The sequence below is a fragment of the Acinonyx jubatus genome, chromosome A1, assembly GCF_027475565.1.
Source record: "Acinonyx jubatus isolate Ajub_Pintada_27869175 chromosome A1, VMU_Ajub_asm_v1.0, whole genome shotgun sequence".
Classification (NCBI taxonomy): domain Eukaryota; kingdom Metazoa; phylum Chordata; class Mammalia; order Carnivora; family Felidae; genus Acinonyx; species Acinonyx jubatus.
Window position 1 is genome coordinate 227,852,314 of NC_069380.1, and position 13,532 is coordinate 227,865,845.

Consider the following 13,532-nt stretch of genomic DNA (forward strand, 5'->3'; position numbering starts at 1 on the left):
CTGAAGTCAGACGCTTAACCGACTGAGCCACCCAGGTGCCCTTATCCTAAAATTTTTTTAAATATATATATATAATATATATATATATATACATATATATACTATATATATACATATATTTCTAGAAGGATGCCTAAGTAATTCATCTGAGGGACTGCCCCGAGGGAAGGTCAGGGACTTTTCATCTGAGACCCTTTCATGGCATTTGGTTCATTTTTTCTGTGTTTCTACATTCCTTTTTTAGCCATTAAAAGAAAATCAAATTAGTTTTAGAGTTTTTAAAAAGCTTTTCAAGGACATGCTTTAAATAAAGAAACCAAAGAACAACATTTACATTGTATCAGCTAGGTAAAAGAATACACAGAAAAACAAAACCTGGGGCGCCAGGGGGACTCAGTCAATTAAGCCTCGGACTCCTGATTTCAGCTCAGGTCATGACCTTGGAGTTCCAGGGATCAAGACCCTTGAGATTCTCTCTCTCCCCCTCTCTCTCTGCCCCTCCCCCGCTCGTGCTCCCTCCCTCTCTCAAAATAAATAAGCCTAAAATAAAAACCGTATTTTTGTTTTGACACATGTGTGCAGATACATGGACACACGACTGAGGGTGCCCACCTCCTAGTGGGTGGGCTGCAGCGATGTTATTTTAACGTAAGTGAAAATATTCTGGGATAAACCATTAATTTAAAAATCTTACCATCGAAAGTAAAAGTAAAGCGTGTTCAGGTAACAGTATGTCAGAAAAAGAAAGCGCACATCTATCCTGATCAAAAGAATTAACATTAAAAATACGTGGCATATTTAATTGTCTCATTTCCTACACACGTCAAATATCACACCCCTGTACAGTTTATTTCACAAGCGCTTTTTAATCCCGTAGCCACAATCCCCCCATATTTTTACATTACTTTTGTCTAGCGTTTTTAAATATTAGATACAGAATTTGTTAGAAGGTGACAGGGAACAGACACATTCTTTATGCTGAATAATGTATCATATTTAACGTAAAGATTATTAACGTTTTCGGTATCAAGAATTGGACGCTGCTGGGAGTCACATTTATTTGTAGGTCCCAAAATAGCCCTGAGGTCTAAATAGGAAAATATCTTTTATAAACCGTAACAAAACTCACCTTCAAAATAAAAAGCTATGAAATGCACCCAATGCGATCCCCGGTCAACATTTTCAAAACAGCCGTTTTCAGAAATGACAATGGAAATAACTTTACATTCAGAAAACAGAGCTTATCCCAAGACGACAGAATTTGAAATCTGGTACCCCGTGCAGAAGCCTGTTTGATTCTCAGACTGCCATGAAGTTGCCATTATTAAACACACATCCTCAGACACCCAAAACATGACAAGGCAGGACAATGATTTCAATGAAGAGAATTCCAAAGAAACCTTTTTCTGTTCAACTGACCAGGGGTGTATCATTCAAATTCCTGAGGACGCCCCCACAGGCTCGGTGAGCTGCTGGTAACATTTCCAGGTTTACAGCTTTTTTTTTTTTTTTTTTTTTTGGTTTTCATCCAGTCGTCCATAATTGTGCAGTTCCAAACCAGCTTCGAGAACTTCTGCTCAAGAGCTGGTGTTAATAAAGTGCTTCAACGCAAGCTCCCAAAACATTATACGGTGTCAGGTCAACACAGGTCACTGCCCTACGAGCTTCATTTTTGTTTCTCACCTACATCTCCTCTAAAAACAATATAAAGCTGTAATACTATGAAGACTCGACACCTCTCAAAACCCAAGTTGTGTTAGCTTTGATTAGAGTACTTCATACTTGGGATTTGGGAAAATCCTAGTGCTTCCTTGGGGTACGATGCTGATTCTATGGGCTAACCTGGCACCAAATTCGAAGTTCAGTCCCCACCCTGTGGCCACAGCTGAAAGTCTGCTGGAGCTCCCCAAGCAGAGTCCTCTCTGGCTTTTGCTTCTCAAGGCAGAGGACGCGCGTCAAAGGCAGAGAGATGTCCCCGATTCGGCGACTGGACCTTGTCCTACATGAGGCGCCTGGCCCAACACTCCACTTCGAGAAGATCCGGGTTACGACATGCTAGCTTGTTCCACGCCCCACTGGATGAAGTGTTTCCAGCAGGTCTTGGACCGTCCAACCCTCCTGAACACACACATCGATGAAGGTCACGCCTGACGCTCCCCGGGAGCCACCGCAGCAGTCACATTTGCGAACACAGGACTTGCTCTTCCTTTAGTTGTTCATTTGCGCGTGCACGTGCGTGTGGGCACACTCACACCTTATCACACACCGCGCACTCCGGCTCGGCCTGCAGTCGAGGGCCATCAGAGCGCTGCAGGGACCGTGCCTCTCTCAGAAGTCTTGTTTCAGGCTGGGACACAATGCAGAAATTGTGCGCACGGCACGGGCATTCAACCGAGTCGCTCGAAAACCAGTTAAATCAGTTCGGGTAGTGGTTAAGTTTTGTGTTTCGTGTTTTTCTGTTTGTCTCGGGTTTTTTTCCCCCCCAAAACCAGCCTCCAGAGGAATTTTTTTAGCCGCTTGTTTTCAACGTTAATGAAGAAACAGGTGAATTCGAGGCCACAGAAATGGGCAGCTGACTCAAGAGTTACACAGACGAAAGAAACAAGTTCTAGATGCATCGAGGTGTCAAGCTGAGAAAATGACAATCAGCACTTCAGGGAGACCGGTTTTGTCCTAAGTTCTCTGTGGGTAACAGCACCCCCACGGTGAGGATTATCTGCCGAATTCCAGTTGCCATCATGAACGCGACCTCATCGTTCTGCGTGGGCCGGTTGTGACGGCCCTCCTGCCTTCCCTTCCCTGAAGGATAGTGGTCCTCTAGGCCGTTGGCCTGGCTCAAGGGGGCTGGTGCGAGGCTGCCGTGGCGGGAAACGAGGACCCGGCACGCGGAGTACCCACAGACAGTGCAGAGCCCAGTCACCCACGTGGGCCGGAAAGGGCGCTGAGCAAATACCCGGGCAGCGTGTCAGAACTTCCCCAAATACTGTAAAGAACAAATGCTTGCACTTGATCGCATGAAAGACGGCGACTTGGAGCTCACAGTAGGTCATGATGAGCCTCCACGCTGCGGGGCGGACAGGTGTTGTAGGAGACAGGAAAGGAGCAAGCAGGAACGTCCAGGGGAGCCTGGGGGAGGAGGAACCCCTGACTTCCATCAGAGCGCCTTCCCTAGAGCAAACTTAGGTAAATTAGGGAGAGTCAGGCTCCTCTCTGACTGTAGTGTGGACGAGGGGGGAAAGGCAGTGCTCTTGCCAGAGGCTACCAGGGACGAATCGTGCCCCCTTCTGAGTCTTGGCTCATTAAGTTAACTCTCAGGGAGGCCTTTCTTCCTAACGTGGTACCCTGATTCTTCCCTGTGGAACACGGGCTTGGCATCCCCCCGTCAGGACGGGGTCCGGCCTCGCCTCGTGGGATTCTATCTCTCACACCAACTCCTGGTCTCCACGCAGACGCCGGGCCCCCGGAGACCCGCTTACCACTGACAGCGTGGAAGGAAGTGGGCAGAGGCGTCTGGAACCGCCTCTCCATGCATGCAGGCCCCACGTCCCAGCGGACATCATGAATCTCTGTCCCCTGCAGAATGAGCCTGGTGTCTCGGGAGGAACCGACGCTGAGACAAGGAACCATCTGTGATTTCCCACCTCCGTGTTCCTGACGTGCTGCCGGGAGCCTGTTGGGAGATGCTTCAGAGACAGTGACGAAAGTCCGTGATGCTATGGGCCATGTGTCCCTAGTGTGGCCAAAGACGCGACAGCTTATGCCTCTTAACACTGAGGCCATTCCAGACGGACTTCCCTCGGCTTTCCAGATTTTCCCTCTGCTTCCCCAGTGGTGAGCGGCACACCGGGATGACCGTGGAACATGGGTCCACATGAGCCAGGACAAGAAACTGTCATTCCCACGGCATGCACCCCGACAGCAGACACGGAGGAACCAGTTCTAGAGGTAAAAGTGACGAATGGCCCGTCTCTGTTATCCCAGCCACGCTGCTTACATACAGGCTGAATCTGTTTTAAATACAAGGGTTCACATCCACAAGAGGTAACTGAGAGGTGCCGAGGTGACCTCACATCTACCCCCAAAGCCGTTTCAGCTGCCAAAGTCCCGGGTCTCCAATAACCAGAAAATCTCAACAGAGGGAGCCTCTGGACAGCTCCCTGGAAAACAGCAGCACTGATATCGTCTTAGAAATATTTCTTCTGTCTAGTGTGATCATAATTCACTCAAACGCTAAAAAGTATTAAAATATACTTCATCTTTTCCTCTAACTATATTTATATATAAATCCCTGAGAAGGTACCTGTCAACTTGAAATTCACTATTTACAGTTAATAAGCATCAGGGGTGCAAGCAGACACGGGGTCCTCCCTGCTCCGCACAGCAGGGTGGTGCTGTTATCATCTGTCAGGAGAGCACACGAGGTCTCTTGCCCTTAAAAGGGCATAGCGGACCGTGCCAAAATCCTAAACCAACTGCAAAGAAGCTGGGGAAATCTGTAGTTCATTCACTGGGCAGGTGGAGGTCACTACATGATAATTCAAGAGGGACACCGCACTGCCTCTCACGATCGCCTTGCTTTTCTGCCCTTTTAGACCTCAGAGTGGTGGTGCCACGGAGGATCAGGGCATTTAGCCAAAAGTGGAGAAGAAAACAGGCAAAGGAGATGGCAGGGAACAAATGTGGGGACATGTGGAGAGCAGGAGGAGGTCACTGCCCATCAGTGCCCCTGCCCCCGACCTACAGCAGAAGCCAGGTGACAAAGAGTGACCCTCAGCTACAAAATGCAGCCAGCCATTCAAAGCAATGAATACATGGACGTGAAAATTATCTCAAAGAATGCCGGACTGGACTGCCAGGGAGCTCAGGTGTGTTTCTCTTCACCTTGGGGACCAGTCCCCATCTCATCCGAGGGCACTTGGCCAATCCCGACTCACACACGAGGGTGGCCTGCAGCCCCCTAATATCAGTGATGCTGAAAGAAAGCATTAGCATCGCACCTTCTCCCATCAGTCTGGTGCTGCCCAACAGACTGTTGGTTGAGGTTTTTGGTGAGGTGAGTCTGAGACCCCAGATTCCTCAATGCCCGATGGTGCCGAGCATCACAGGAAGATAGGCAGAGGCCGGCGCCATCCCAGCCCACATCATGAGACAGGTGCACATCACGACACAGCCAGGGAGCAGCACGATCTGACATGTGAATCCAGGGTCGGTCTCTACTATTTTAAATCTATGGCTTCCAAGTAGGGTAATTTTTAAATAAAGTGCCGTCGTTAGTGCATATATATGACAGATACTCTGCAACCCAGATGGCCAGAGAGTCATTAGAATTTCTCAGTGCTTCAGAGATAAACAGTATGGACGGAAACTCCCAGTGAGAGCTCAGAGCCCAGGGCAAATCGCATACATGCTCTGCCGAAGTCCCCATATCTTGGAAATTCTACAAAGTCAGCATGAGAATGAACTGAACATCACAGGGAGTCATCAAAGGAAAAATAAAAGTAATTCCACACCAGGGAGTCTTTGGAACGGAGTCTGGAGGAGGGAGCGGCCCAGCCCACGCCAGGACAATTTGCCTAAGATGAGTTTGTTTAATGTTTAGTCCTGATCCCTGTTCCGCTAGCCCCTCTCCCCCTTTTCAGTGGTTTGTATGACTCTGGCGCCTTACTCTTTTGCATCTTTTTTACGTTTTAAGGATATCTGAATTCAATTTCTGTAAGAGTACATAGAACTTAACTTTGTATTTCTACTAAAAATTTATTACATTCGCCCCCATTTTATTAAGCAATAGGTTTTTCTCCTATTTTTGAGTATGTTAAAGGCTTTGCATCCAGTTTATCTGAAGTCCCTTGCTTAAAATGTTTAGTTCTAGCAATAAATACATGCTTCTCTATGCACGGTTTCGTACTTCGACAACAGGTTTTTCTTCATTATTACTGTATAAATAAGAGCTTTAAAAATAAGATACAAGGAACTCTGATCCCCGTCTCACTTCATCATTTTGCTGTAAAAGTAAATGCCTCCATCAAATAGAAACAAATATTCAGCATTGCTTAATCAAATCAATAAGAACGTACGAAGCTCATGCACACCTACGATGAGAAGGAAAGGCAAAGACCAGAGCAAACATCAAGGAAAGGGGAGGCTTCTGCAAATTCTGTATGATATCATAGAGATATCACAAATAATTATTGCTAGAAACAGTATTTTAAACAAAAGGTCTTCGGGCAAATGTATTCATGACGTCTTAAATACAAAGACCAGTAAAAGACAAATTTGATCATGATTAAAATACAAAATTATTCCGAAAAGGCCCTTTGATACATTGGTCTTAAAATTTCTCAAGTGAGGTTCTAAAGGTAGGCTTTTTGGCAAATTGCCCGCTAGGTGTACTGACTGCTAAGGGAACTGGTTTTAGGCTAATCTTCTTGTGCCCTGCCCAACTCACTCTAGGGTGCTGCCTGAATAAATATGGAGCGCGTTCTGGGTCCCCCCGGGAGAGCCTGTCTGTAGGGGATGTGCGGTGGCGACGTGCGGGGCTGTGCAGCGCGGCGGAAGGGGCGAGGGCGGGGGGGGGGGTGCGGGGGGGGGTGCATCCTTCCCGGCGCCGAGCCCCGGCGCCTCCTCCCCCGCCGCACACGCTTCCAGGCAGCCGACCCCTCACGTCCTTTTCCTCCAGGACGGCGCCCGCCTTTCCTTCTGCGCGGCCGCCGCCCGCTGCTTCTCCGCCTCTTCCGCCTTCCTCTTTTCCTCCTTGGCCTCCTTGTACCTCCACTTGGGGAGCTGCAGGTGGGCGCTGTCCTTGGTGCTGCCCTTGGCGGCCGCCCGCTCCGGGTGGAAGGTGGGCGCGGGCGCCTTGCTGATGCGCACCCTAGGGATGACCACGCCGGGCCGCACGCTGGTCCTCCTCAGCAGCTGCAGGGGCAGGAGGCTGGCCCTCCGCGGGGCGCCTGGCAGCTGCGGAGACGGGAGGCTGGCTCTCGGGGCCCCCGCTCTGGAGGCCCCCGCGGCCTGGAGGGTCCGGGATTGCCGCTCGGCGCCCTCTACCTGATCGCTCTCCGGGGCGTGCGTGTCCGGGTTCCCCCGGGCCTCCAGGATTTCCTGCACCGCCAGCCGCCTCTTCCCCACACAGGGCGGGTTCTCGGGGCACACAGTCTGGCAGACGATGGCCACGGCGGGGCTGTAGAGGCTCGTGGTCATCCTGACCATATGGTCCAGGACGCCCCCATCCTCCAGGCCCTGGCGTGAGCGGGGCGTCAGCGCGGACCGCACAAACTCGGCGAGCCTCTGCAAACAGTTTTTGGAGCCCGTGGGCTTCAGAACGGCCTCCGGGGGGAGCGGCAGCTCTGGCTTGTACTTTTCCCCAAACTGCTCGGGGCTGGGTCGCTCCAGCAGCCTCTGGATGAGGCGGACGGCCTCCAACCGTCCCGTGTAAGCAGCCCACTCCTGGGAGGACATCCCACGGCGGGGGTCCCGGGCATGGACATCCGCCCCTGAAAAAAACCACAAACGCAAACAGTAATGGGAGAATGCCTCCAGAACTTTTCCCGTCCAGTGGCAGAAAATGAAAGACAGTGAAATGGATCAAAGGCAAAATTTCCACAACCTACTAACAGACTCCCTGGAACTGTGCCACCTGGATGAGCCTGCATCTGACCATGAACTCCTTACTGTGTGTACGACTGTAACACAACCCAGCTTTAAGTGCTCCTAATTTAATCGCTTGCCTTTCCTAAATAAAACCACCTGAACTCAGCACCTAAGTCATGGATTTTTTTAATTTTTTAAAAATGTTTATTTATTTTTGAGAGAGAAGGACAAAGTGCAAGTGGGGGAGGGGCAAAGAGAGAGGGAAACACAGAATCGGAAGCAGGCTCCAGGCTCTGAGCTGTCAGCACAGAGCCCAACGTGCGGCTTGAACCCGTGAACCACGAGATCATGACCTGAGCCGAAGTCGGACGCTTAACCGACAGGTGCCTCTAAATCATGGGATTTTTAAAGAAATAAGATTTCATGGCTTTCCAGCAACGAAGAGATGACTAGACAGACGTGTGAACACTTCAATGATGTCACCAGAATATTCTAGAACGCTAAAAGGAATAATCACTTGTGAGGGTCCCATTGTGCAGGAAACGTGTGGCCCTTTACTTCTTGTACTGAGTTGGTCGGTCCTGGGTCTATCATCTTTACCAGACCGTGGGCTTCTCCAGGACAGAGCCCCCATCTTACTCATTTTGGTTTCCTCGACACATATCATCTTGGCTGGTGGGAGGCATGCATTTCATAAGGGTTTGCTACAAAATGGATGGAGGTCACAGCGGCCAAGGGACCTACCTGAGGCATCGAAGTTGCCAACAGAAGGTCTCATCTGTGTGTATTTCCTGCCCACCCGTCAGGGAGGGTCACTTCCTCTATGACACTTAGTGCTCTGTGTCAACGTGGCCAGACTACGGCACCCCAGGGATTTAAACAAACACTAATCTAGGTGCCCTGTGAAACTGTTTTGTGGATGCCATTAGCATCCACAATCAGTTGTCTGAGTGAAGGAGATTACCCTCAATAATGTGGGTGGGCATCATCCAATCGGTTGAAGGCCTCAAGAACAGAAGCTAAAGACTTCTGGGGGAAAAGGAATTCAGCCTCAAGACTGCAGCATTAACATCTGCCCAAGTTTCCAGCCTGATGACCTGGCAGATCTGGGGCTTGCTAACCCCCAAGGTCATGAGCTAATTCTTTAAAATAAATCTCTTAACATGTATCTCCCAGTGGTTCTGCGTTTCTGGAGAACCCTGACTCCTATATCCTCAGTCTCCCTTAGACTAGTCACTTCCTTAATACATCTCCCCCGTCCCACCCACCGCCCCCTCCTAATATTGCAAATTTAAACTTCAGCTCAACTTGATGAGATGTTCATAAATTTCAGCACAGTCGTATAAGAGAAATTAAGAAGGAATTGCTGTTCAATTAATCTTGGTCCAATCTCAGCCCCACACACAGTTAAAAATCATTCAGGATTTCAGGTCCCATTAGTCATACTTTGACTGGCAAAGCAGTGTGGAGGACTAGGGCAATTATCTAGTCTGTGAGCTCTCCAGGGACCGGGGCCGGCAGAGGCTTCTGCATTTATGTCTCACGCGGACCCAGGTGTTTGACATGTGGTGGCGGCTCAGTACGTGCTGAACGGAGGCGAGGAGGGGCTCAGCAGCCTCCCCAGCCTGGCGCCCCTCCAGCGGCCCCCTGGCACAGGCAGGCCCGCTCACCTGGGCTTGCCTCATAATGTGCTTAATGCTGTGGCACGTTAAAGAATAGACGTACTCGGAGAGTGATAATTATTTGGAACTGGAAATCGGGATGGAACTCATTAGCCAGAGTACAATTTATAAACTGACAAAAATGAAAAGGGGGCAGTAAAAATGTCATCGCAAAAAATAGATGACACACTAAGCCTTAATTAATTGCACGTCACTTAAAAAGGAACAAACTGCAAAATTAAAATCTTAATGAACGTGGCCTGAGAGAGACATTTTTCAAAAGCTAATAGAAAACTAAAGGAGCAGCTGTCCAAAGGGTAGTTCAGTGCTTCCTGCTGTTTTCGTGCCTTTCCCAAATGATCTTGGAAGGGGCGCCTGGGTGGCTCAGTCACTTCAGTGTCTGACTCTTGATTTTGGCTCAGGTGGTGATCTCACGGTTCCTGGGTTCGAGCCCTGCACTGGGTTCTGGCGCTGACGTCACAGAGCCTATTTGGGATTCTCTCTTTCCCTCCCTCTCTGACCCCCTCCTATCTCTCTCTGAATAAATAAACAGAAAAAAAAACCAACAACAACCCTTCAAAATGATCTTGGAAACCACACACTTTTACAGAACAAAGGCCACTCTGATGGTAATGTAGCCTGAGGACTTGAGCCATGCTACACGTCTGGGATTCATGTCGTGAAGAAGGGCAACATGAATGGCCTAGACAGAGCGATGAAACCGTGGGAGGCCAGCACCGATGGTCACCACTCTCGAAGTGAACGTTTCAGAGAACAGAGGATTCTGAAAGGCCGGTGTGTGCATCTTCTCCCCGGGTCCTACTGGCACCCTCACTCCCCACCCCTGCTGTCTCACCCGGTGCTCCAGCCACGCAGCCAGAAGTTGGGCTCCTACCCACGTGTCCGTTTGCTGCCATGTTGAGTGCTGTCAGTTGTCTGCACAAAGTCCTCGATTTCACTCAAGGCAGCAACATACTCAGTTCTGGGCAATGCATCATGACTGGCGTAGACCAGGGTTTTGCCATGTCAGTACTACTGACATTTTGGGCCAGATCATTTTGTTGTGGGGGCCGTCCTGTGCATCGTTAAGACTTTTAACAGCAACCCCGGTCTCCACCCAGTGGGGGTGAGTAGCATTCCACAGTTGTGACAACCAAAAATTTCCCCAGATATTAGCACGTGTTCCCTGGGGGGGCAACACCCACCCCCAGTTGAGGATACTGGTCTAACCCAGTAACTTCAATCCTGTTCCCCTTTTCCTTAGCCTCTCTTACAAGGGTCAGTGAGCCCCAAAGAGAAGGCTCTTGCACCCTGATAAAAGTGATGACTGTGGGTAGTGCTGCTTTCTGTCTAAAACACAGATCTGAAGCCTAGAGTTCTGGTGCAATGTGAAGTAACCAGCCAACACGTGGGGGGAGGGGGTCGCTGAATGGGGGAAGGAGGGTGCTGGGGGGAGAAAGAGGTGCTGTGGGGGGGAGGGGGTACTGGGTGGGGAGGGTGGGAGGTGCCGGGAGAATGGGGGTGCTGGGTGAGTCAGGGGTGCTGGGTGAACAGAAAAGGGAACCCAGTTCTGGGATGTCCTCATGGAGCCCAGGGCCAGCTCTGCACAGCTGCTGCCTGCCTTGAGACTTCTGGTGAGGGGGGGGAACAGAGGCATGTTTGCTTTCAGCCCCCATCAAGTCAGGATGTCTGTTCCTGGAAGCAGAAAGCATCCCAAACAGGTGCCAAAGGAAAAGAAGCTACCTTCCATCATTCATTCTCAGATACCGTCCCCCCAGCAGTCATGGCCCGACTAGAAGGCAGACAGAGCCTGGGCACGTCACTCCCTTTCCAAATTCTCTGCCAGCCCCCCAACATTACCTACCCTTCTAAGCCCGTCTCTGGTCCCCTCCCAGCAAGAGGCCTTTCTCCTGACACAGGAGCCTGTGGACCAGCTCCTGCACTTTCCTCCCATGTGCCATCCCGGCTTGTATCTTGGGGATCAATCAATACGATCAGTCAGGACACAGGGTCTCAGGAAAGAGCCCTGATCTGGTGGGTGGGGGATGGGGCACCTCCTTCTAGCCTGCCCCACCCCCAAAGGCATTTCTGAGATACCTTGTACTTGGTCCTTCAGGGAGTCTCAGCAGGGCTGAGTCCCAGTTGCCCACAGGGTCTCCCCTTTCTATCCTTCACCCGGCTCCCTCACCTTCCAGAGAAACTAGTTGTCCCCACGTCCTGTCTCAAGGTTTCCTTTTGCGTCAAGCTAAGCGCCCAAGCTAAGACACTGTCTGTGGTGACATGGAATGCCTGATTTTTAGCCCTTTCTCTACAAATTAATCTGAAATCATTCCAACTTGGCAAATTCTCAGCTCACAAGAGATTCCTGTTATCCTTATAAACAATAAAGAAACCTCTGCTGTGATGTTGTATCACTTGGCTTTGCAGAAGCACACACAGTCGGGGCTCGCCTAGGACACGAATGACCACAGGACCAACGAGGAGAGTGGCCCTCGTTAAGCAAGCCTCCTACACCTTCCCGGATGTCTGCGTCGTTGCTGGGGATCACAGACGCGCGAAGGGGTTTGCCTGTTTCCGCTTCCCGAAGGCCGAATGCCACAGAAATCACACCACGCTTCAGGTACAAAAGCCTAAGCACGTCTAGAGTTTGCCAACCTCCACTGAGTTCTGCTTCTCTTCAGAGAAAGTCGCATCCTCATTATGGCTTCTCAGGGCCACTTATTTAAAGAGACCTGTCACTTCGGGGCATTAATATTCCACTGAATTAACGAGAATCCACAGCCCCACTTGGGATTCTTATCAGCAGAGCTGACGCTAGTCCTGGGGAAGCCGAAAACCAAAGAGCCAATAAATCAGCTTCCCAGACCCCGGTTACATCTTTTATAAAATCCAAAGTTTTGATAATTCCCACGTTATTTCGTTCTGCCTGACGAGGTAAGATAAGAGCTGACGTGTGTCTGTATGTTATGAACTACTGGGAAATCTAAACAGTGCTGGCAGGGCATCCCATTCGATGATCCATCATTTCTCAAAGGAGACACTTCCTACTGAATATAATGAAATTGCAACTGGGAAATTCAACTCAGGTGCAGGAGAAAGCCTGCACTTGGAACAAGAGGGATGATATATGCATTTCTACCCATTACCGCATAACAGTGCGCGTGCCTTTTGCTTTTGAAATGATCACATGATGACCACTGATTATCTCTCAAGGGACTTTCCACAGCTACACTAAACACGCTCTGTGTTCAAGTGTCAATCCCAAGAAACACTCATGCGTTAGTATCTTTAAAGGCTCTCTTAATATTGACATATTAAACGGAAAGAAGACTTAAAACTACCTGTGCAAATTTTTAGGCATCCCAACAAGTATCCTCATTGCTCTCCATCCAACCCAGGAAAGACATTCGATCACACATTTTTTTTCTTTCTTTAAAAAAATCTTTTTTGGCGTTTATTTATTTTTGAGGGAGACAGAGACAGAATGCGAGTGGGTTGGGGCAGAGAGACAGGGAAGCACAGAATCAGAAGCAGGCTCCAGGCTCTGAGCCGTCAGCACAGAGCCCGACGCGGGGCTCGAACTCACGAGCCGTGAGATCGTGACCTGAGCCGAAGTTGGACACTCAACCGACTGAGCCACCCAGGCGCCCCTTTTTCTCTTTTTTTTTTTTAAAGTTTATTTATTTTGAGAGAGAGGTGCAGAAAGAGAGGGAGAGAGAGACAGAATCCCAAGCAGGCTCCTCACTGTCAGTGCAGAGCCCAATGCGGGGCTGAAACCCACAAAGAGTGAGATCGGGACCTGAGCTGAAACCAAGAGTCAAACGCTCAACTGACTGAGCCACCCAGGTGCTCCTCACTTTTTCTTCTTTTAAAACACACGCGTACATCTACTGTAAAAGGAAAGTGTAACACATTTTCCTGGGGAAAAGAAGTGTGAGCCACCTCAGAGGTAATAGTAGAAAATTAAGATCTTCGAGAAGTGAAACACCAAAACCTTAGAGGGCAGTTCAGAAACCCCTCCGAAGAGCTGTCAGATTTTTATTTTAAGAAGGACTATAGAACAAGCTGGAAGGAGGAATGCATATAAGAAGGAAAAGATTCTCTTCTTTTTTTCTGTCCTTTCCCATTTAAATTACTGACATCACTGTTTCTCAACAAGAGGCCGTTTTACACGCCAAGGGGACTTTTAGCAATGTCTGGAGACATTTTTGGTTGCCTGGGAGGGTGCTAGCATCACCTGGTGGGGAGAGGCCAGGGCAAGTGCTGAATATCCTACAGTTCCGG

At 49.5% G+C, this 13,532-nt stretch overlaps 1 protein-coding gene across 2 annotated transcripts in view; it reads right to left on the reverse strand.

The window, feature by feature from the left end:
* Positions 1–846: 846 nt before the first annotated feature.
* Positions 847–13,532, reverse strand: part of ANKRD33B (ankyrin repeat domain 33B) — an 80,329-nt gene continuing 67,643 nt past the window's right edge. For both annotated transcript variants that reach the window (XM_053202108.1, XM_053202104.1), the window contains one exon: positions 847–7,490. In XM_053202108.1, the coding sequence (XP_053058083.1) occupies positions 6,658–7,490 (833 nt within the window). In that variant the 3' untranslated portion in view covers positions 847–6,657. The remainder of the gene's footprint in view (positions 7,491–13,532) is intronic.